At 42.8% G+C, this 21836-nt stretch overlaps 1 protein-coding gene across 2 annotated transcripts in view; it reads left to right on the top strand.

Moving 5' to 3' along the window:
- SEMA3D (semaphorin 3D) overlaps positions 1 to 21836 on the top strand; it is a 413180-nt gene that overhangs the window by 364541 nt on the left and 26803 nt on the right. The window contains exons 18-19 of one of the 2 annotated variants that reach the window (XM_053254948.1): positions 3999 to 4195; positions 5161 to 5234. The exons of the other annotated variant lie outside the window; for it this stretch is intronic. Coding sequence (XP_053110923.1) covers positions 3999 to 4154 — 156 coding nt within the window. The 3' untranslated portion in view covers positions 4155 to 4195; positions 5161 to 5234. Of the gene's footprint in view, positions 1 to 3998; positions 4196 to 5160; positions 5235 to 21836 lie in introns of those variants that run through there. 2 annotated transcript variants of the gene reach the window in all.

Raw genomic sequence — 21836 nt, 5'->3', positions numbered from 1 at the left:
TTCAAACCGGGATACAGGCCGTAAAAAATAGATATATCGTTGGTTTCTATCAACCCCAGCTGCAATTCTATGCAACATTTGCTTTATCGGTTTCAAAAAATTAAGACATATAGATCACAGACCTGCCAGAGAATTTATGCTGAAGATCTCTCCTTTCAATACTACTATCAGTCACCAAAGTTTTTTTAAAAAATAATAACTAGCCAACAGGAAACAAAACAAAACAAAAACTGGTATAATTAAGGACTATAGAAAGAAGTGCAGCTATTTGAATATTTTGGAGTTGCCTGGTTTCCAAGCTGTGTATGTTAGGTTGGCTCATAAACAGAAGGCAAGAATGTCAGAATTCTTAAAAATTAAAAACAAGTATTTCTGTCTTAAAGACACATTTCGGAAAGGATAGGTTTGAAATTGTCCAATAGTAATTTCAATTAAAATATCATGTATTTTTTTAAAACCACCTTCCTGAGAGGAGAGCCAGTAAGAGGAAGCTGAGGAAGCTAGCAACAGGCTTTCCTTAAAGTCCCCAGAACGAGGAAGAAAGGAGGTGGCTGTTTGTTATGAAAAGAACTCCCCAGAAGAAGTGTCAATCAGGGGCGTATCTAGGATAGGGTAGGCAGGGCACGTGCCCCAGGCGTCACTTGAAGGGGGCGCCATTTTTAAAAATAAAAAAAAGGTCACCAAAAACAAAATGGTCACCGTACATGCTCAAATGGCCTCTGCAAGGCCCCAGGTCTTGCCAGGCCTTGCAGAGGCCAATTGAGCATGTGCAGAGGCCATTTTTTTTTCAGAGGCCATTTTTTAAATTTGTTTTTTTAAAAATGGCCACCGCACATGCTCAAATATTCCATGCAAGGCCTTAGAGGCCAGTGGGGGAGGGAGAACCTTTGCAGTCCCCCACCCCCCATGGCCTTTAGGAAGCCCCCCGAAGGGGCTACAGGTAATTTTTTTAACAAAAAAATTAATCTGATAGAAGTCACTTTACACATATTCAGTTTGGCTCTATGTACAGAATCAGGGCTTATGCATACTGAGCTGAAGCTTATGAGCTAGGATTGTATTCATTTGCTCTTACTTTGCTTCTTGTGATAAGTGAGTTAAATGTGATGTCTTAGTAATATGACTATTAATGGTGAGTTTGTCTTTGAATCAGTGTGAAAGTATTAAGGCCCACTGGGAGTTTCTTGCTCTCTTTCTCTCATTTTAACTGTCTTTCTGAAATACCAGAATATATTCCAAGCAGTGACACAGTTTACTCTGCATATCCTTTAATTATTTTCAGAGTATCTGGGAAAAGTCAAATTCTCCATTTATTTTTAAAACTTATGTAATAGTGATGCTACAGTGCATAGTAGCGAATTAGGCACTTCTGTGTAGTTTTCCAAGTACACCTCCACATAGTATTTGGGTATTTCATGAGCCCCAGAATACTGAAATTTGTAGTTTTCTAGCATTTTCGGTCTAGTTATGTCCACTGCTAAATAGTTTTTGAAATATTAAAAGATTAATGAGCTTGACTTGTATTTCTCAGCTAATATTATGTTAAAGTTATCTGAAAGATGGGTGTCAGATGTTTGGACAGGGGGCACAATTTCAGTGCTTGCCCTAGGCGCTATTTTCCCTAGATACACCTCTGGTGTCATTGTCAATCCACCATATCCCCCTCCTTTCTAGATCTCGGAACATTACTAAGATTTGCTGAAATTTTAAATGGGAGGGGGGGAGGAAAGGAGAAGAGAAAAGCTGCTAGCAAAAGCTGGAGCCCCACCATAGCCACACAAACTGCAGGTCCTGGAGCAGTAAAGTAGACTGACAGAGGGGTGCATATGTTACTGAATTCAAAATGATGCCTGCAACGTATAGTTAGGTGGGTAACATGCCATCTGCAGGTGGAGATCTTTGGGACTGTGCCCACTTTGCCCCTACACCCCTGGAACTGTTATAAATGTGTGACGGCAATTTTACATTACCCTCTCCTGTAATGCTAGCAAGAACACTAGCTCGGCAATTAGCAAGGCCCCAGGATCTTCCTGGGGAATGGAAACTGGGACCGGTTGAAATACAGTGCCCACAATGTAAAAGCTATTGTAAAAACCAATAAAAATTTAAAATGGAAAAAAAGAGTTACAGTGCCCACACAGTGCAGACACTGTTAAAGCAGATACCTCCTCTTGAATATGCGTGGGTGTGTGTGTCTGGGTATACACATGCAGGAGATCATGGTATGGCAAAACCATTGATGCTAACCTGTTAGACATCTTAAGAAAACTCCAACACGGACTTACTATCTCTGCAGAGAAATGTCAGTTTTGCACACACTCAGTGATGTACGTGGGACTCTCTCTCTCTCTCTCTGAGTGGTATACTTCCCAAAACAGTCTTAACGAAAGCTGTTCGGGAAGCACCAGAACCACACAACAAGGATGCACTTCACTCATTTTATATGACTTTGTGAATATTACTCAAAATGTGTTAGAGAATTAGCCTCCAAAGTTGCTCAATTGCATCTTCTTTTTAAAAAGAATTTAGCATTTAACTGGGATGCATCCTACAAGGATCGTTTTCCGACTATCAAATCAGCCATTGCTGAAAGCCTGCTCTGACCTCTTTTTACACCAACAAGCACACTGTTGTAACCACTGATGCTTCTGAATATGGTTTGAGTGCTCTCTTGAGCCAGAAAAATATGGCCAACCAAGAGCCTCATGCTGGGAGGTGGAGTTTTGCCTATACCCCACCTGGAACAAGAATAGGGAAGGTATGATTGGTTGGGGCCTCCCTTTCGGGGGTGGGGCTAGGCTGCCATTACAGCCTGCCCACACCTCAGAGGCTCAAGTCTTGCCAGACAGGATCTGAGGTAGGAGCTTTGTTCTTTCTTCTGAGCCTGAGTGGGGAGGCCCTTGTAGCAGTGAACAAGGCAGCTCTGCATGGGAGGCGATGGACCCAGTAATGAACGGTGAAGTGGTGGTGAGACTGGGAGCATCATGGGCCCTGTGGGCCCCAATAGAGCGGTGGCAGCAGCAGTGAAGGAGGACCTGGGTTTCTCTTGTGCAACAGGATTTAGTATTGATCCGATCCCCAAATCCCTGGTATGGGCGGGGAATGGGTAATGTGCTAGGGCTTGAATGGGCCAGGTGCAAGATTAACCGAGACATGGAAAAGGAGATGGAGGGGGTGCATTTATTCGGCACCCTTGGATCTAAATATCCTCTCCAGAATTATTCTGACTGGATTGAGTACACTTATCTACTTTGGGTACCAATTGTTATTTGCTGGACCTGAATCAGGGACTTCAGGAATATTTGGATGGTGGAGAGGCAAGGCCTTGGCTAGCCTTCTCTTGTGGCAGGGGCAATGCAGGCTTTGTATAGTGGTAGGGTTGGTTTCTAACGGTGAGCATCCTTGGGCTATTTAAAACAGGTTGGTGGTTGAAGCCTTCTTAGAGGCTTCACGTTTCAAGGATGTGGTAGGCACCCATACGTGCTGCCTGGTCTTTATCACTTCAAAGGCTGTACAGCTTGTTTTGGTCCATGAAATCCATGAAAACCCAGGCCCCATTCACTGCTTCCTGTCTGTGAGCCTGGATGTATCACCTGAAACGATTCTGGAAATGATTCTGGAGGATGAAAGTCTGACTCTAGCCTTAGTTATCCGCGCCGCCCCCCCACACACACACACCTTCCTGGGGAGTTGAGTTTGTTCTTGCCATCATCCAATTACTAATTTTAAAATAAAGTTGTAGCCCTTTACCATCAGAACCGGTGTAAGTCTCGTTATTATGTGCCATGCCTGGAGGGTGTTGAGGCAAAAGGGGCAGGAAAGTTAGAGTTGCCTTTGCTTCCAGAGTGCTTGCTGCTTCAGAGAAGATGTATTCTGTCATTGAAAAAGAAGAGTTAGAGTGTTTCTGGGCGGTGACGCACTTCAGGACTTACTTGTGGGGCAGAAAATTCACTTTATAATCAGACCATAAATCCATATCTGTTTTATTTACCACTCAGGGATCAAGTCAAGCAACCCCAAGAATAGCCAAAAGGATCACCAGACTTATGGACTTTGATTTCCAGGGGGAATATCTTCCAGGGTCTTCAGAATACAATTGCAGATTGTTTATCTCAACTTCCTCTTCCAGGCCAAGAGGAGATCCCAGAAGATGAGGATGAAGAAAAGTGGCCCTCAGTGCTGATCTAGTGCTTCAGTAAGCCTTACATAACTAATGGATGGCCATTTTTTAAAAAAAACATACCTGGACATCTTCAACCATATATGCACATAGCATGTTGGCTGAACTGAACAATATTGTGTTCAGTACTTGCTGAATTGAATACTATTGTCGTAATACTTGCACTAAATACTTGCAATGCAAGACCAGAAAGTTATTTTTGTTCTTTATAATATGTTCTATCTACCTGATTATTATTATTCTACATTTACCTGACCTTTAACATACCTGATCTTTATGAAAAAAAATTGCAATTTTTTAAAAATGACACTCCTTCTCAATGAGCTGGTGCTGAGGACTGATCATTTGATGGAGCCAACCTCCTTACAAGAAAATTGATCAAAATTGCCCATGAAGGTCACCTGGGCATGAGCTTGACTAAAAGGTGAATCAGAGAAAGTTTTTGGTGGCCACCAGCTATGGACAAACACACTGAAAATATAATCAGGCAATGTATGGCTTGCGCTATATGTGATAAATTGCAGCAGAGTTTTACCACCCCCTTGAATCCAGTAGAGTAAAAAAAAACACACCCAAACTTGCTCAGGATATAATTTTGATAACCAACCCGCAAAATAAAGATTTGTTATAGTGATGGATTACTATTCCAGGTGGCCAGATGTTTCATTTGTTGACAACTTTACCACAAGAAAGTGATACAGTTCATGGCTGCAGTTTTGGAAGGGAAGGTCTTCCTAAAGAACTAGTGACTGATAATAGAATACAGCTTACTTTATTTGAAATGAAGCAAAACTTGCATGACCATGGGATAAAACATAAGATACTTTCCTTGTACCATCCTCAAGGGGATGGCTTAGTGGAAACAATGAACAGATTAGTGAAAGAAAGTTTACTATTGGCTACTACACCACAACAATCCTAGAAAGAGCAAATCCATGAAACTATATTTGTTTATTGAACTACTCCTCATTCTACTACAGGAAAACCACCTTTTGAACTACTGAGAGGATGCAAAGCTACCATCAAACTTACTCAATACCAACAACTGGTAGGGCTTTCCATGCCATCTCAACTTGAGGAAACAGAGATTCATGATCAGATTGTACGGGAGAAGCAACAAAATAGAAATTGTATAAGGATAGAAATGGGGTTCAAAACAGCAAACATTTCAGGTGGGTGACTTTATAAAGTGAGAAAGAGGTGTTTCCAATTATTCTCGACCAAAACAAACAAGTTGTTCTAGTAAGAACTAATCAGCCTACTTTCCTTTCTACAACTGGACTAAATTTGGTTCAAACTGAGGTCCACACATTAGATCTCTTGCACCTCAAATGTTCATGCACCCACCATCTTGGATTGGGGTGGATGACATCATTACAAACTAGGGATGTGCAAACCGATTCAAATTCTAACTGGTTTGGTTCAGTTCGATGATTCAAATTCCAACTGAACCTGCCATCAGATTTGAATTTGAACCAAAATGGGGGGGATCGATTCAAACTGGTTCAAACCAGTTTGAAGTGGTTTGAAATTCCAAAAGTGGGTGGGGTGGTAGTGGGCACCCATTGGTGCCCACTACCACCCAACCCCCAAAGCAATCGGATACTCGTACGATTTTTTATGAATTTTTGAAATTTTATTTTATTTTTTTTCTAATAGGGTATAATGGGACTTGAACCAGCCCATTATTCCCTATTGTGGAGCACCCATGGGTGCCAAAAACCACACAAACCCCAAATCAAGTGGTCACTCCTATGATATTTTATGAATATTTGAAATATTTTTCATTATTTTTCTCATAGGGTATAATAGGACTCAAAACAGCCCATTATCCCATATTGTGGAGCACCTAGGGGCACAAAGGTGGGGTGGGTGGTAGGCACCCAGGGGTGCCTACCGCCCACAAAACCCCAAGACAATCGGACACTACTCTGATTATTGGTGAATTTTTAAAGTATTTTTTGAATTCCTCATAGGGAATAATGAGGATTCCAGCAAATGTATAGCTTCATGTCAGGGGGAAAGGGGTGGCCTAGAGCAGAGTTTGGTGGGTGGTAGTTTCCAAGGTGGGCAAGGAAGCTATCAGAATTATTTGAAAGGAATTGGGCAAAGGGCTTGTTTTTAAGTGATTTTTTGAAGTTTACGCATTTATTCTCCATAGGGAAGAATTGAGGCTTCAGCAGCCTCATAGCTGCACTTGGCGGGGTGTCTGGAGGGAGTGGTGGTGTAGTTGACAGAGGGTGCCAACCACCCCCATGGGTTGCTAACCTGAGTTTTGTTGTTTCTGAAGTGTTCTGAGTGTAGCTTCTCTGGTAGCATATGAGATTTTCAATGACAAACCATGAATCCACTCTCATTTGCTACCAGAGAATCTACACTAAGAACACACATCTGATATGTGAGAACAGGAGCAGATTCAGCTTGCTTGATTACTTGTTTATTTATTTAGACATGGTATACACTGCTTTTCAGCTGAACTTAGAAAGCAATTTACATAAAAGTATGAAAACCATAAGCACCCATAAAGAGTGAAAGAAGCAAAGGAGAAGAAAAGTACAATAGCTAGATCTGTTCATGTTGTGCTCTTAAATCAGATCATCCAATAGTCTGTGTCTGGAACATAGGCAGCTGCCATATACTGAGTCACACCATTGGTCCATCTAGCTCAGTACTGTCTCTACACAGACTGGCAGTGGCTTCTCCAAGGTTGCAGGCAGGAGTCTCTCTCAGCCCTATCTTGGAGATGCTGTCAGGGAGGGAACTTGGAACATCAAGCATGTAGATACTCTTCCCAGAGTGGTCCCATCCCCTAAGGGGAATATCTTATAGTGCTCACATGTGGTCTGTCTCTTTCTTCTTCCCCTCAGAGCAAGATGGTACTTGGCAGCTCTGTGGTAACAGCTGGTGGAGGGAGGGGCTGTAAATAAACTAGGGCAGTGCATTCTGTTGGGTCCAAAAGACCTGTAGAACCTGTCCTATGTTGGGAATAGTTTGGTGACGTTCTGCCATGACAATAGGGAAACTCTGGCAGTTGGAGCTGTTGGGAGGCTCCCTGCTATTATGGCAGAACTCTGTTAGAGATCTGAAAATTCTGTCAGACCCTCACTGCCCTTTCCACATCCTGGTGGGGCAGACCATGTTGCTTCATCTTTGCTCTGGAGGGTTTAAACACATGCAAAATCTCCCAGTCCCAGAAGCACTTACATCAGCCACAGAAGGAGAGTTAAAGCGGGGAGGGGACCCCTTTGAAATGCCAAGCAGCAAAGAGCATACCCTATGTGTGTGTTTCCTCTGGAGCAAAGATGAAGTAACACCACCCTGCCACCACCCAGTCACAGGGATAGGAGGAGGGGAGGGTCCAGTTTGGAGGAGCTGACATTGTCCCACCCAAAAGGGGCACTGTCAGGTTGGGTCAGAATCTGACATTTAGTGATGCACAGGCCTAAAGTAAACCAAGTGGGTTATTTCAAAAGAAAATTATTTTAAGAAATGTCACTCTTACTGGACTTTTACTCAGGCAGCCTTCCTTTCGCTTCACTCTCTTCCTGCTGACCAGCTGTCCTCTAATAGTCTGACCCTGCCACCTGTCAGCTAGGGATATGCAAACCAGTCTGGTTTGAAACTCAGTGCAACTCAACCTGGGTGTGTGTGTGTTCAAATGGTCTAGGTTTGAACTGGACCAAACCACCCCCTCCGGGGGTGCTAGTCAGAGTGCAAACCAGACCTGCCCCAATTTGAACCAGACCAGTTTGGACTGGTTCTGGGGCCTACTGGTAAAAGGGAATCCAGTGAGGGGAACCCAGCATGTGCAGAGGCCCGAACCAGGCCAGAGAAGGCCTGAACTGGACTGCCGGTAGTCTAGACTACTCTGGGAGAGGTCGACGGGTGGGACGGCGCCATCACCCCTCCACCCTCCCCCACCATCACTACTGACCCTTCTTGTAAATACCCCTGACTGCCCTCCCACCCCCTCTAGCCCTAGGGAAGCCCCCTTGACCCCTTATTGGTAAAGATGAATAATCACCAGTTTCACTTTTACTGGTACACCCACAAACCAGTCCACGAACCAGTTCGGGCTAGTCTGGCAGTTGAACCAGACCAAGCCAGGTTGGTTCCAGAAAAACAGTTCCATGCAGACCCCTACTTTTAGCTTCTTAATTCTAACCAATCATATCCCTCATCTGTTCTGTAAACCCTCTCTGTAGTTCTCCATAGTGTCTTCTAAGTAGTTGCCCCAGGACTGTGGAATGCGCTTCCTGCTGAGACTAAAGCTGCTCCATCCATGTTGGCTTTTAGGAAACAACTAAAGACACATTTCTTCAGCCAAGATTTGTTAGTTGGTGTTTTTATGGATATTTTAAATCGGATTTGTATGTTTTAACTGTTAAATTCTTGGTTTGTTTTATGCTGTAAACTGCCTAAAGACTTCGATAGTGGGTGGTATACAAATAAATAAATACTAGCCGACCCCACACAGAGCATCTGTGCGCTCTTTGGGGCCGGTGGTTCCCCCTTCCCCCGCACCTTCTTGGCCGCCCTCTTCCTCTTCCTGGCGGCCCTTCCTGCTGGTGGGGCTGCCGCCTCTTCCTCCTCCTGGCCGCGGCCAGGCCCGCCTCCTCCTCCTCACTGTGGCTGAGGTGGGTCGGGCTGCCCCCCCCGCCACCACCTCCATTACCGTGGTTGGGCCCGCTGCCGCTGCCTCCATTACTGCCGCCTCCATTACCACCACCACCACCGCCTCCATTACCACCGCTGCCGCCTCACCACTGCCTGGCCATCATCCTCCAATGTCCTCCTGCCCAGTGCCGGAAACTCTCGCAGCGTGTTGTGAGAGTTCCTCCGCAAAAGCCAGCCACGCATCTCCACACATGGCGGGCCAAGAGAATTAATTATATAGATAATTTTATTCATTCATTCATTCATTCATTTATCATATTTTATACCACCTGATATACCTAGATATGTATATCTAGATACATATACCTAGATATGTACATGTAGATACATCTAGATGTACATATCTAGTAATACCTAGATATGTACATCTAAATAAAATAAACCAATCATGTTCAGTCTCTGATGCCACCAATCATAAAGAAGTGTCCCTTCCACCTATGTAATATGAATGGTAATTCCTTTCCCCTTTTTCCTCCCATGCTTTAAACCAACTGAACTGTGTTTCGTTTCCTTTAACAATACTATCATAACACATAATATAAAACACCACCTAATTATCTGTTTGTCACGGTCTTCTCATCCTGAGGCCCTCCAGGCTTACCTCTTCAAGAGGCATGGTGCAACAGTGACTATCAGCCAGGCCTCTGGGTACTTTAGGAGTGGTTATAGGAATGTTATCTGATAGTTCTGTAAGCCAAATGATGTTAATTATGTACAGATGCACACTATGCCAATTAATAATTTGGTAAACATAAATGCAGCTGTATGCCAAGAAATACTTGCTGCTGCTTGTCAGAACAAAGTGTCACAGGACTTGGTAGGGCCTGTATTTGATTTGTGTGATAATATGCTATATATCATGATTGATCTCAGATCTCTCTTCAGTTCTTCAGTTTGAGAATTCACGCACTGCAGGCCATAGTGCTTGAACCTCTGGGAAGAATTAAGACCACTTGAGTTGTACACTCGAAACTGCTTACACTGCTCAAGCAATATGCTATGGCAGTTTTGATTCAATTCAGCTGCTGCGGACTGTTGATAATTAACATTTATCTCCCTCCACAATGGAGGGAGATATCAATCATATAGAAAGTGGGCTGATAATCAAATCATATCAATGTGGGCTGTACTTGAATAACCATGCACCAGACCTCCTCCTTTCCATTCCTAATGCGTATGTGGTGATGGGTGGTGATTTCAATGTTAGGCTGGATCCTTATGATGCCCATACCCTATACACTCAACAGAGGGCCTATCTATCCAACCCTGAGACAGACGGAACAGAAGTCAAATTATGTGAGTCTCTGCCTGAGTCTAATGACCACCAGACTTAACTTCTTCATTTTGAATGGCTCACTTGAAAATTACCATCCCACTGAGTTCACCTACCTGGCTGATTCTAGAATGAGCCTGACCAACTAATTTATTGCCTCAGGGAACCAGCTCCCTCTGGTGGAGAGATTTGAGGTTACCCCCAAAATTGACAGTGGTCATCTCCCAATTTCGTTCCTTGTAAAGCCCTTCATTCACCAGTTCCACACAGAGACTTATTATAACCCCCCCCCCACCCCATCATTGATGATAGGAGCATATTGCCATGATAAATGGTCCCCACAGCTGGATCAAGTGCTAAGTGAGCTACTTGGCTCTGACCACCTGCAGTGCATTCAGTCATCCCTACTAACTAATGACCCTGCTGGCTCACCCTTGGAGTCCTACAATGCCCTAGTCCAGGAACTACAGCAGCTCCTCTCTTGTAAGAACTGTGAACCACATGTACAGTGCCAGCAGGCCTCCAATCAGTGATTTGACAAGGACTGCTTAATGCCAAAAAAGCCCTTGCCACCACCTATCAAGTCTATAAACCTAGTTCTGGACAGTTGGCCAGGCATAATCTCCTTCAGCAGGAAAAACAATACAAACTCTAGCTAGCTCGTATGAAAAGAGATGCCATGAAAGATGCCTGGATGGGTCTCATTCAGGCCATTAAATCCAATAATTCTGCCGTGTTTTGACATCTTACAAGCTCTCTCTCCCAGCTACAGTCCAAACCACTTGGATTGTCACATTCACCCAGGGATCTAGGAGAAATACTTTTATGACATATACAAAGACCCTGCTGCTGATTGTGGAAGTATCGCCTGAACCACTGAGGATACTCCAGCATGGGCTCCAATGTCAACTTCAGAGATTCACAGTCTGGTCACCCAATTATAACTGGGGAAGGCTCCAGGGGACGACCTTATTCTGCTGGAGACTGTTTAAAATACTCTGGACTGGTGGGCCCTATTCTGGCAGCTCTTTCCACCTATATTGACATGAATGACCGAGTTCCCAAGGACTGGGGGGTAGTGATCATCGTCCCCATATTTTAAAAAGGGAAGGAAGTATGACCCCACCAATTACAGACCAAATATGTTTGCTCCATACTATTAGTAAACTTTATGCGAGACACCTATACAGGAAACTTAGGGATTGGCTGGAACAGGGAAATCTTTTTGCTGAGGAACAAGCGGGCTTCAAGGAAGGGCGTTCCACTATTGATCAGTGCTTAGTTCTACAGCACCTCATTAGGAAAGACTCTTCCTGCAGTGTGACCTCTCTTCATATCACCTTCATTGATCTTAAGGCAGCATTCGATTCCATCTCATGTGTCAAAGTATGGGAGAAGTTGGAAGCCTCCTCTATTGCCAGAGCCTGCTATATCCCTGCTATATCCCTGATGAGAGATCATCTGGGGATTTGGTGCTGGGTGCTATCAGTACGCTGATGACACCCAAATCTATTTCTCCAAGTCAACTTCATCAAGAGAAGGCATATCCTCCCTGAATGCCTGCCCGGTAACGAGCTGGATGAGGGATAACAAACTGAGACTGAATCCAAGACGGAAGCACTTGTTGTGCAGGTTCGTTACTCGGGAAACAATATTGATCTGCTTGTTCTAGATGGGGTCACACTTCCTCAGAAGGAACAGGTACGCAGTTTGGGAGTGCTTCTGGATTCATGCTTCTCCCTGCTTTCTCAGGTTGAGGCAGTGGCCAGAAGTGCTTTTTATCAGCTTTGGTTGATACGCCAGCTCCGTCTGTTTCTTGAGATTCATGACCTCAGAACAGTAGTACATTTGCTGGTAACCTCCAGACTTGATTACTGCAATGCGCTCTATGTGGGGCTGCCTTTGTATGTAGTCCAGAAACTACAATTAGTACAGAATGTGGCAGCCAGGTTGGTCTCCGGGTCATCTAGAAGAGACCATATTACTTCTATATTACAGGAGATACACTGGCTGCCAATAGGCTTCCAGGCAGAATACAAAGTGCTGGTTATAACCTATAAAGCCCTAAACAGCTTAGGCCCACGGTATTTAAGATAACATCTTCTTCTGCATGATCCCCGTTGTCCACTGCGTTCGTCGGGGGAGGCCCGACTGTGGCTACCTTCAAGTCATTTGGTGGCCACCCATGGACGGGCCTTCTCAGTTGTCACTCTGATACTTTGGAATGTGCTTCCCACTGACATAAGGATCTCCCCATCTCTAGCAGCTTTTAAAAGATCATTGAAGGCTCATCTTTTTAACCAGGCCTTTTAGTTTTTGTAATTTTAAATATTGTAATCTTTTCATTTTATGCAGCTTATTGTAGTTTTAATTGATTTTAATGTTTTATTTATTTGTATTGTTGTTTTATGATTGTGAACCATCCTCAGACTTTGGTCTGGGGCAGAATATAAATGTCTTTAAAAAATAAATAAAATAAATATCTTCTTCACGCCCTGCATGTAGACACAAGAGCTCACAAGAGCTGTTACAACTCAGAAGGGCATCAAGCAAGAATGCATTCTGGCATCATTCCTCTTCAACTTTTACATTAACTCTATGGTGGGCCAACTCAGCAATCCAGATTTCCACCCTCCAAAGCTTGCTGGGAGGCACATTTGCATCCTGTTATATGTGGACGATGCAGCTCTCCTCTCAAGGACCTTATCAGTTTTAGAAGAGCACTGAGGGCCCTGATGCTGCATTGTAGGGAGGACTGCCTGGAAATCAACTATCACAAAATTTAAATCATGGCCTTCTCCAGGAGGCCCAAAATCCACACTTGGCAGATTGAGGGGCATAAGGTTGAGCAGGTTTCACGCTTTAAATACTTGGGAACAGTTTTTCATTCTGGAGGCTCTAGGAAAATTCATGGGGAACATGTGGCTCTAAATGCTCAGAGAAGCTCCTCTGCCATTTTCAAATTCCTGCAGAAGAGATGAAGCCATTATGTACCCGTGGCTCTGTTCATAGCCAGGCTGCTAGCTCTGCTCCTCTATGGTGCCCAGCTAGGCACCTTCCCTAACTTTGCAACTCTGGAAGTTGAACAATCTAAATTCCTGCAGGGAGTGTTCCAAGCACCAGGATGTATCTCCAATGCCACTTTATGTCTGGAGAAAGGCCTGATCAAGCTGGAGGCTTGGGTGTGGATGGCCATCCTCTGCTACTGGCTTTCATCTCCTTTTGCCCTGTTGGTCTTGCCTCCCAACCAATGGTAAAGGTAAACATGTGCCGTTAAATCAGTGTCAACTCCTGGTCACCACAGAGCGATGTGGTTTTCTTTGGTAAAATACAGGAGGGGTTTACCATTGCCATCTCCTGCACAGTATGAGATGATGCCTTTCAGCATCTTCCTATGTTGTTGCTGCCCAATATAGGTGTTTCCCTTAGTCTGGGAAACATACCAGTAGGGATTCGAATCAGCAACCTCTTGCTCCCTAGGCAAGTTACTTCCAATTGGTTGAGGTATGCTGCTGGAGAGGCAGAATATATAAGCCCATCACTGGTATGGGTTTCGACCAGGCAAAAGCCACCCTCAAGCAGCTCATTATAGACATTGAGCACTAAACCAATCTCAGCAGGGTCCCAAACTTTCATGTCAGTGATGGTCTTAGATATTCTGCCTCTCCAGTGGCATACCTCAACCAATTGGAAGTTCTAAAGCATAGGAGGGCATTCACTCTGGCTCGCTCTCATGACCTCCCTTCAGCAGTACTAGAAGGCCATTACAGAAGGACTCCATTTGCAGAGAGACTATGCCCTTGTGGCTCAGGGCAGATTGAAACTACAGAGCATGTCCCCCTCTACTGTTTGTTCTATAGAGGCATTTGCATCTCCATTATCCTTCCATTGTTATGCAAGTATACGGGATGTTCAAGTGAGCTCTACAGCTCCTTGCTGCTTTCTGACTCTAGGCCTGCCTTCACACATAGCATTGCCAGGTTCTGTACGACTGTGACCAGCATTGGTCGGCGGATGGTAGGCAGTGAGTCCTATCAGCCTCAATTAGACCCTCAATGATGCAGGGCAGGCTCTATACTTGCTCACTCAGTACTGATTCAATAGAAAGATGTGCACCCCCCCCCACTTTTTAACTGACCCTTATAGCCTTATAGTCTGGCTGTTATCCAGTTTTATTACTTAGGCTTTTATGTATTTTTGTCTGCTCTTATCTTTCAATCTTTTTACATCCATTTTTATGCCCCCATCCCTTTTATGCACTTTTATGACTTTTCAGGCTATTTATGCTCTCCTGGTGTACTTTCTACTATGTTTAGTATTTTTAGTATTATTATATACCTTAATTATCATACCATATGTAATCACCCTGTATACTTTTTATCTACTCTCACTTTTAAAATGTAATCACTCTTATACTTTATGCTGGTCTATGACTGTAATAAAGATTGACTGATGGAGTGATTGAGTTGTACACATGGATCAATCTTTTTAAAAATCATCCTGCTGAGTTAAGATGATGGTCAAACCATATCACTTCTGCCTTGGCTTATGTCAATCCATGCACTTAGATATCAAATAACATACTTGATCTTTCAGCCATGTCCCTTCTATTTATGCGATGTGTGTGTGTGTGTGTGTGTGTGTATATATATATATATATATGTATATGTATATATGATCTCAGATCTCTCTGCAGTTTTTCAGAACCACTTGTGTTTGAGTACTCGTATATCACATACCATAGCACTTGCTTGCTCCAGTAGAAATCATAGAAAAACAGAGTAGCTTTGGGCCCAATGTCTGAGGATGTCAAAATAATTTTGAATCTTGATCCTGTCTTCTAAGGGGCTAGCTACCCTGTCCCCGTCTTCATATCACCTGCAAACTTGAGAAGCATCCCTCTACTTCTTCATCCAAGTCCTTTATGAAAATGCTGGGCAGCACAGGGCCCAGGAAAAAGCCCTATGCACTTCACTTGATATCTCAGGCTGAAAAAGGCATGGACCCAATGAGCCCTTTCTCACAATCTGTGAGAAAGGGCTCGAAGGAGAGCGGGGAGGAAAGCTGCCAATTCCCAGCCCCTGGAACTCCCATAATGTACTGCACAAGTACACAGTGCATTATGGGGATTCCCTTGGCACTGCCAGGGAGCCCCACAGTCTCCCAGCCCCAGCTCCAATCAGCCAGGTCTGGCAGGCGAGCAAAAAAAAAAGGGGGGGGGCTAAGGGAGCACTTACTCCCTTAACCTCATTTTGGAGGCAGGCTCTGGCAGTGGATTTGCTGCCAGGATCTGCACAGCTTCCAGTGGTTCTTTTTTCTTTTTCTTTTTCCTTTCCCCCCAAATTTAATAAACATTTTATTAGAACAAAATTTACAATGCAGAACAAAATTGATCCAAACACAAACAGCAAAACATCATACAGCAAACCCCAATTCATCAATCCATCCACACTCTAATAATGTCTGGGGTGAGAAAACAACTGCTCCCAGAGGTTCTAACAATGAGCAAAGACCGGACTAGGCTTCCCTAGCCCTGTTCCTGCTGATCGTAAGAGCAGCCTCAATATCTGTATTTCCTCCTTGCAGTGAAGAAAGCAGCTTGAATGGTGTGTGTTTTCTTCCCCAAACATGAGAGCAGCGCACAGAGAAAGGATAAGCACTCCAGCTTCTGCTCCAAACAAATCTGGACTCCCCTCACCACAACTGCATTCAAGTGAAAACCAAAAATATTGTTGCAGAATACTTATGTCCATGATGGCGAAGGTAGAGGGGCATGTGCTCTAATATGTGAAAGAGTTGGCCAGAAGAGTATTGTCTGATCTGGCCAATGCCCATATACACATGATAGGCACAATAGTCCCAACGTGGTCAAGAATTTCTCTAGGTCCAAAAGAGAGAGTTCCAGACAAGCACTTTCTTTCCAAATGGAAAGGACAGCCATTTGAACAAACACTCACCTGTTTGACTTTTTTGCTTTTACAGAGTTTTCTTGAGTCCTGTGATTGAAATGTCATAGAGAGAAGGACAATTAAGTTGTCAAGAAGTTTAGCAGTGCAAATAAGATTTGTTGCTGTTTGATTACTTCGTGTAATTCTGAAGATCTCTACTTTAAGTATAGGTGTCTCTTTTGATAAATAGCCTTGAAAAAATTCTTCTGTTCTCTTTCCATCCAAGTAAACTTTCACTGAGTAGAAGGTGGGAGGTTTGCCTCAGCTTAGAAACAGCAGTTCAGACATAAGTAATCCAGGAAGAAACATCTGATAGTATCTTTGTTTAAAAAATTTCAATTACAGCGTCTTACCCAGTGGAATGATTTGCAGGGGGCAGAGAATGAGTTCCTGGTGCAATTACAGGATGATGAGAATAATAGAACAGCTTATTTCTACTCCTTGTTATTGTTCTTTTGATGTGATTCTCACTAAATTTCTTGTACCTGCTCCCTTGAAAGTAAGCTTTGTTTTCTAGTTCCATTTTATTCTGTCACGTTGAGGGGAGAATTAAAGCTTCTATGTTGATCTCTGAATGCAGAAACTTCTCAGTGCTACTTTCTTTGCTTTCTAGCCCTATGTCCTCGTTCTGTCTCCACAATATGGCTATTTTAGGGTTTCAAATGAGTTTTGTATGCCATCACTACAGTAGATCTGGCATTAATGGCAACTGCCAGGGGAGTACTGTTTTTGCAGGAGGGAATTGGAGTTACAGAATTTCAAAAGTTGCACTAGTTGTCCTTTCAGAGTGGCAAAAGTTGGCATGACAAGGCTCAGTAGACCCGACATGATAACAAAATGGGAGGTCAGTAGAACAGTTGAACCTGCTCAAGGAGCAAAGTTGTAAGTTAACTTGCTATATCATGATAAACACACAAAATCTTTTGTTAATCATGGTGTATGCATGTGTCTGCCTGTAATGAATGCTGTCCCCCATAGAAGAGAAAGAGGTACATATTTCTTGCTGGCAGAGAGAGACAGAGACATACATTATATGTCCCTTGTTAGTAGAGAAAGTTACACTTGTATAGGGTACTGTTGGATGCATACAGAATTTTGTTTATGTTTCCCAGACTATAGGAAACACCTATATTGGGTAGCAGCGATATAGGAAGGTGCAATATAGGAAGCTGAAAGGCATCATCTCATACTGCGCAGGAGGAGGCAATGGTAAACCACACTAAGTTCTAACAAGAAAGCCACATGGCTCTGTGGTTGCCAGGAGCTGACATTGACTCAACGGCACAATCTTTCCTTTTCCTAATTCCACTCTGCCTAATCTTCATTTTGCAACTCTTTTACCTCTCTCGATTCCTCTCTGCTGAGAATATTCTTCTCCAAATAAACCATAGCTCTTTTGAATGTTGCTCCTACACTTGTATGTTCCTTGACTGGTTTGGGTTTTTTGTTTTGTTTTGTTTTTTGGGTTTGTTTTTCCCCCTTCTTATTTATTTCCATGAAGCCTGAGGTTTGTGAAGCTGTACCCCTACAGGAAGGAAGACCAGCAATTTCAACATTTGTTGATACACACCATTATGCTAGTAAACTTTCCTGTATGCTCCATACACAGAAACAGTGTCACACATTTGATGTTGTAGTATGCACATTTGACACATTTGTCATTGTAGTGTGCCAATGCCTGAGCCCAGGTTTACATTGCACTCTTTTGTGCAACAATTGGCTTTACCTCTTGGGTATTTGGTATTATTAAGTTGCTGGCTGGGTCTGATTCCCACATGCTAGAGAGGTGGCAGCAACAGTGGCTTAAGGATTTGGCTCATGGCTTAGCTCACATTTGGGTGCTCATATGACATCTATATTCCATATCTAGGTGTCCATAGATGGTCCATGTCATCTGATTCTTCCAGCTATCCCACTTCCCTCACATTCCACAGCAAACAGACTAGAGTTTCTTTGACAGCAGGCAGGCTATCAGAACCTCTGGGCATCCTTGCCCTTGTGTAAACAAATTCATGGATGCTGTAGCTAAGAAAATCATGGCCTGTTTTAAAAATGAATTCTGTGGGATTCTTGTCCTCCTTGGCTCTTGCCCCAACATGCTTCTTGCTGTAGGCATAATGAAGTAAATGTATTTGAGTTAAAATACAATCTGATGTAGCTTTAATTGCTCTTACACAATTATTTATAATGAATCAATTTGTAATTTCTCAGATCTCATATTCTGCCTCCATCATTTAAGCAAATCCAAGCCAATGGTTTTCTTCTGGTGTTAAAAGGGGACAATAAAGAGAATGGATTGTAGACAACAACAAACAGAAAGCAATAACAACATTTCTTGATTTGGTGGAAACTCATTTTGAAACCTGTCCAGTTTCATCAAATGGCTCCTACAAAACTGATTTCTTTCTTCTTTTTAAATGACACAGAAATAAAGGGGATGCTTGTTTTTTATATAAAATTTTTTTAAAAAACCAGTGTCTCTGCTATTTAGTGTAGAATGTTTTATAAGGGTGATCAAATTTGATGCCCAGAGAAGGCTGTGGGAATTGAGGTCCATGAAATCTTGTTTCAACTGCTTTTATATTTGCTGTCTGAGAGGGATATCCTTCCCAAAAGAAGAAGGGCGTTACTTTGGCATTGAGTATGTAGTGGATCACTCATTTGTAAGTCCCTTCCTTGGAAAGGAGGAAGACAATTGTGCACTCCATCCCTCAAGCCAGTGTTAATGGAACTTTATTGGTCCTCACTTTCACCTTAGGAATTCTACACACTGGCAGCAAACAAGAACAGGAATACGTTTTCCTGGGAAAACAAGAAGAGTGGAACTGAGTGGAACCATTTGCTTATAAGAAATCTTTCTATAGCACCCTCAAGTCACTTTATTATTTACAATGAGCTTTTCATTACTTTCCCATAGCCTATCCATTAGAAGCCAATGAAAAGATGTGCAAAATGGTTGTAATTCTTTCAGAAGAGAGGACTGAGACTACTCGATTGAAGGCTCAGTTTATCCCTTTTTAAACTTTAGTGAGTCCTAAAAATAAAGTGAGGAAAGAATGGGGCAGAATGATGGAAGACATCCATTTACATTACTCAATAATAATTTTATTTATGTAGCTCTCCCTGCCAGCTGGCACTTTGATGCCTTAGGAAACGTAATCACACACTCAGTATAGCTAGCACTTATAAAAGTAATAAAATCACATAAAATATCAAAGCATTGTAAATGGGAACAATTCATAAATACAACCAAGGAAATGTGGGATTGTATTTATATGTATGGTACAAACATATTATGCACACTTCATTAAAGGAAGTTCTGTTTAACAGTAGACTTTTTTTAAAAAAGGTTGTGTGTGTTTTTTAAATGAAACATGATTAAAAATGAAATATGATCAATATTAAATGTGGCACTTCTGAATCAGTATCAGGAGGGAGTGCCAAGCCCACAAAATTACCGGCCTCCAACCACCCCCTTCAGCCTCATCAAGTCCAAACATTATGGATTGAGGAATGTGATACCACAGTGTGGGCCACTTCCCTGTAGCATCTTTCTGGAATCATATGGATGGGGAAATGGCTTAGTACCTTCCCACTCAAACATCACTAAATATAATTGATAGATAAATCATCACGGTATTTGTGTAAGACCAAGTCAATGCCCTATCCTTATGATCAAAACCAGAGAATGTATTCTGGATATGGCTAGATGAAATGTTGAATGAAGTCTTGCCTTCAAATACAGAGAACTGTCCATATAGTTTATTATCTCTGTTGGCACGGTTTCGTTTGGAGGAGGAAATGTTTTTGTAAATAACTTAAGATCCATGACTATTTGTATTTTCGTTGTGTGAATCTGAACAAAATGGGTTAGAACAGCACTTTGAAGTAAGTCTCAGATGGGTGTTTTTGATAATGTCACTATTCTTTGCTGGTATCAGTTATCCATATCTTCCCCTAAAGGCATTCAGATGGAAAGCTCATGGTGTGTTTTGCAACCATTCATCTTGTTTGAAATCTTTTGTACCTGTAATCTTTATAGTTGCTGAAGCCTATTTGTGTAACTAAGGTTATCAGGGCTTGTACATTTTGACATGCTCTTTGCCTGATCATTTGAAGTCCCCCTTTACTTTAAATTTAGACTTTCAGGGATAAAAATGAAATGTTCGCTATATCTGAGGTACTTAGTTAAAGCTTACTTGGGCTGTGACTTAAAGTTTCATCAATCATTCCTTGATGGAGGAAGACAAACACATTGCTTCCCATCCTTAAGCTTTCATAATTCTGTGTGATCTCAGAAGGACTGTTCACACATTCGTCCACGGAGATGTTGTAAGGAGGGTAGATGAGATTGTGTCCACTGGCCCTGTCCTCCAACCTCCATCACCTCTGTTCACGAGATTGGATGGATACAAGGAGTTTGGGGAGATAAGACCCAAGAGCATGACCTTTCCACCCCACCCCACCCCACCCCTACTCATTTTTACAAATGAGTTAATAATAATTAATTAATAATAAGATGAGCATGTGAGCAATCCAACTGGCAATATTACCTGAGGATGCCTGTATACATTTTAGGGTTGGGGGCATATTAAGGGTTCTTTTGCACTACTTCCTTCCCACTATACACCAAAGTGAATGTGAGAACAGCAATAACCTAGCAAAATCCATTGCATTTCTGGTCCTAACATCAGTGATAAAGCCAGTAGGGTGTAGGGATGTGCATGAACAAGTTAGGTGTTCTCTTTCTGGAGTGCCGAACCTGTTTGAATGCCAGTGTTAGAGCCAGCTTTACGGGCAGGGGGGAGGTTTCCTTTAGAAAACAGGTACAGTGCTTCTTACCTGTTCACCCCCTTCCCACCGCTCCCCCCCACTGGCATGCCATTTTGAAAGAGACAAATGGGGCTGCAGCATTCCTTCCTGGTGTCAGCACTTACAAGGCCAGGCTGCACGCACGCTGGACATTTGTGTGGTCAGCATACCACTCAAATGGCCAGTGTGCTTTCACCCCAGCTATGTGTGTGCTGACACCGATTGGGGCTTCTCTGCAGCCCCATGCATCTCTTTCAAAATGGAGCACCAGTGGAGGGGGGCAGGGAGGGGTGAACAGGTACGTGGGGCCTTACCTGCTTGCTAAAAGGTGCCGCCCCAGGAAGTGCACAAATTGTTTGTGCACATCTCTAGTAGGGTGTAGTGCAAAGGTTTCCAGACATTCTACTTTTAGGGGTATCTTTCCACATCTACACATTATGGAGGATTCTTTCTACAATGTACATTCATGGGGTTTGGGGGGTTGGGTGGGGGAGTCATGATAGGCCTGTCTGTCATGCTTGTGAAATGTTTGCCCCAGAATACACCCTATGCAATCCATATTGCAAGGGAAAATTGATGGTGGCAAGCAAGCTGATTTTCAGGGAAATCTATCCACTGTTGCAGATATTTTCACTGAGGGTCCTCTGTTCTTTCTGAAAAAGTCCAGAGTTCCCTAGAAATCAGTTTCAGAACCACTAGCCTAGTGGTTTAGATGTAGCAGCACTAGACCAGGTTCACACCCTGGTATTAACATTTTAAATTTTAATGTATTTTGATCCATTGTGATTTTTATGTTTTTATGAATTTCAAATATTTTATATTTCATATTATGTTTTGATCTGTACACCACCTAGAGATTTCTGTCAGGTGGTATAGAAAATAAATAAATAAACAAACAAATACATACATACATACATACATACTCCACTGATCTGTGATGACCTTG

The sequence above is a fragment of the Hemicordylus capensis genome, chromosome 5, assembly GCF_027244095.1.
Source record: "Hemicordylus capensis ecotype Gifberg chromosome 5, rHemCap1.1.pri, whole genome shotgun sequence".
In the NCBI taxonomy this organism is placed as follows: domain Eukaryota; kingdom Metazoa; phylum Chordata; class Lepidosauria; order Squamata; family Cordylidae; genus Hemicordylus; species Hemicordylus capensis.
The sequence above is the reverse complement of the archived record's forward strand: the minus strand, read 5'-3'. Positions and strand labels throughout refer to the sequence as shown.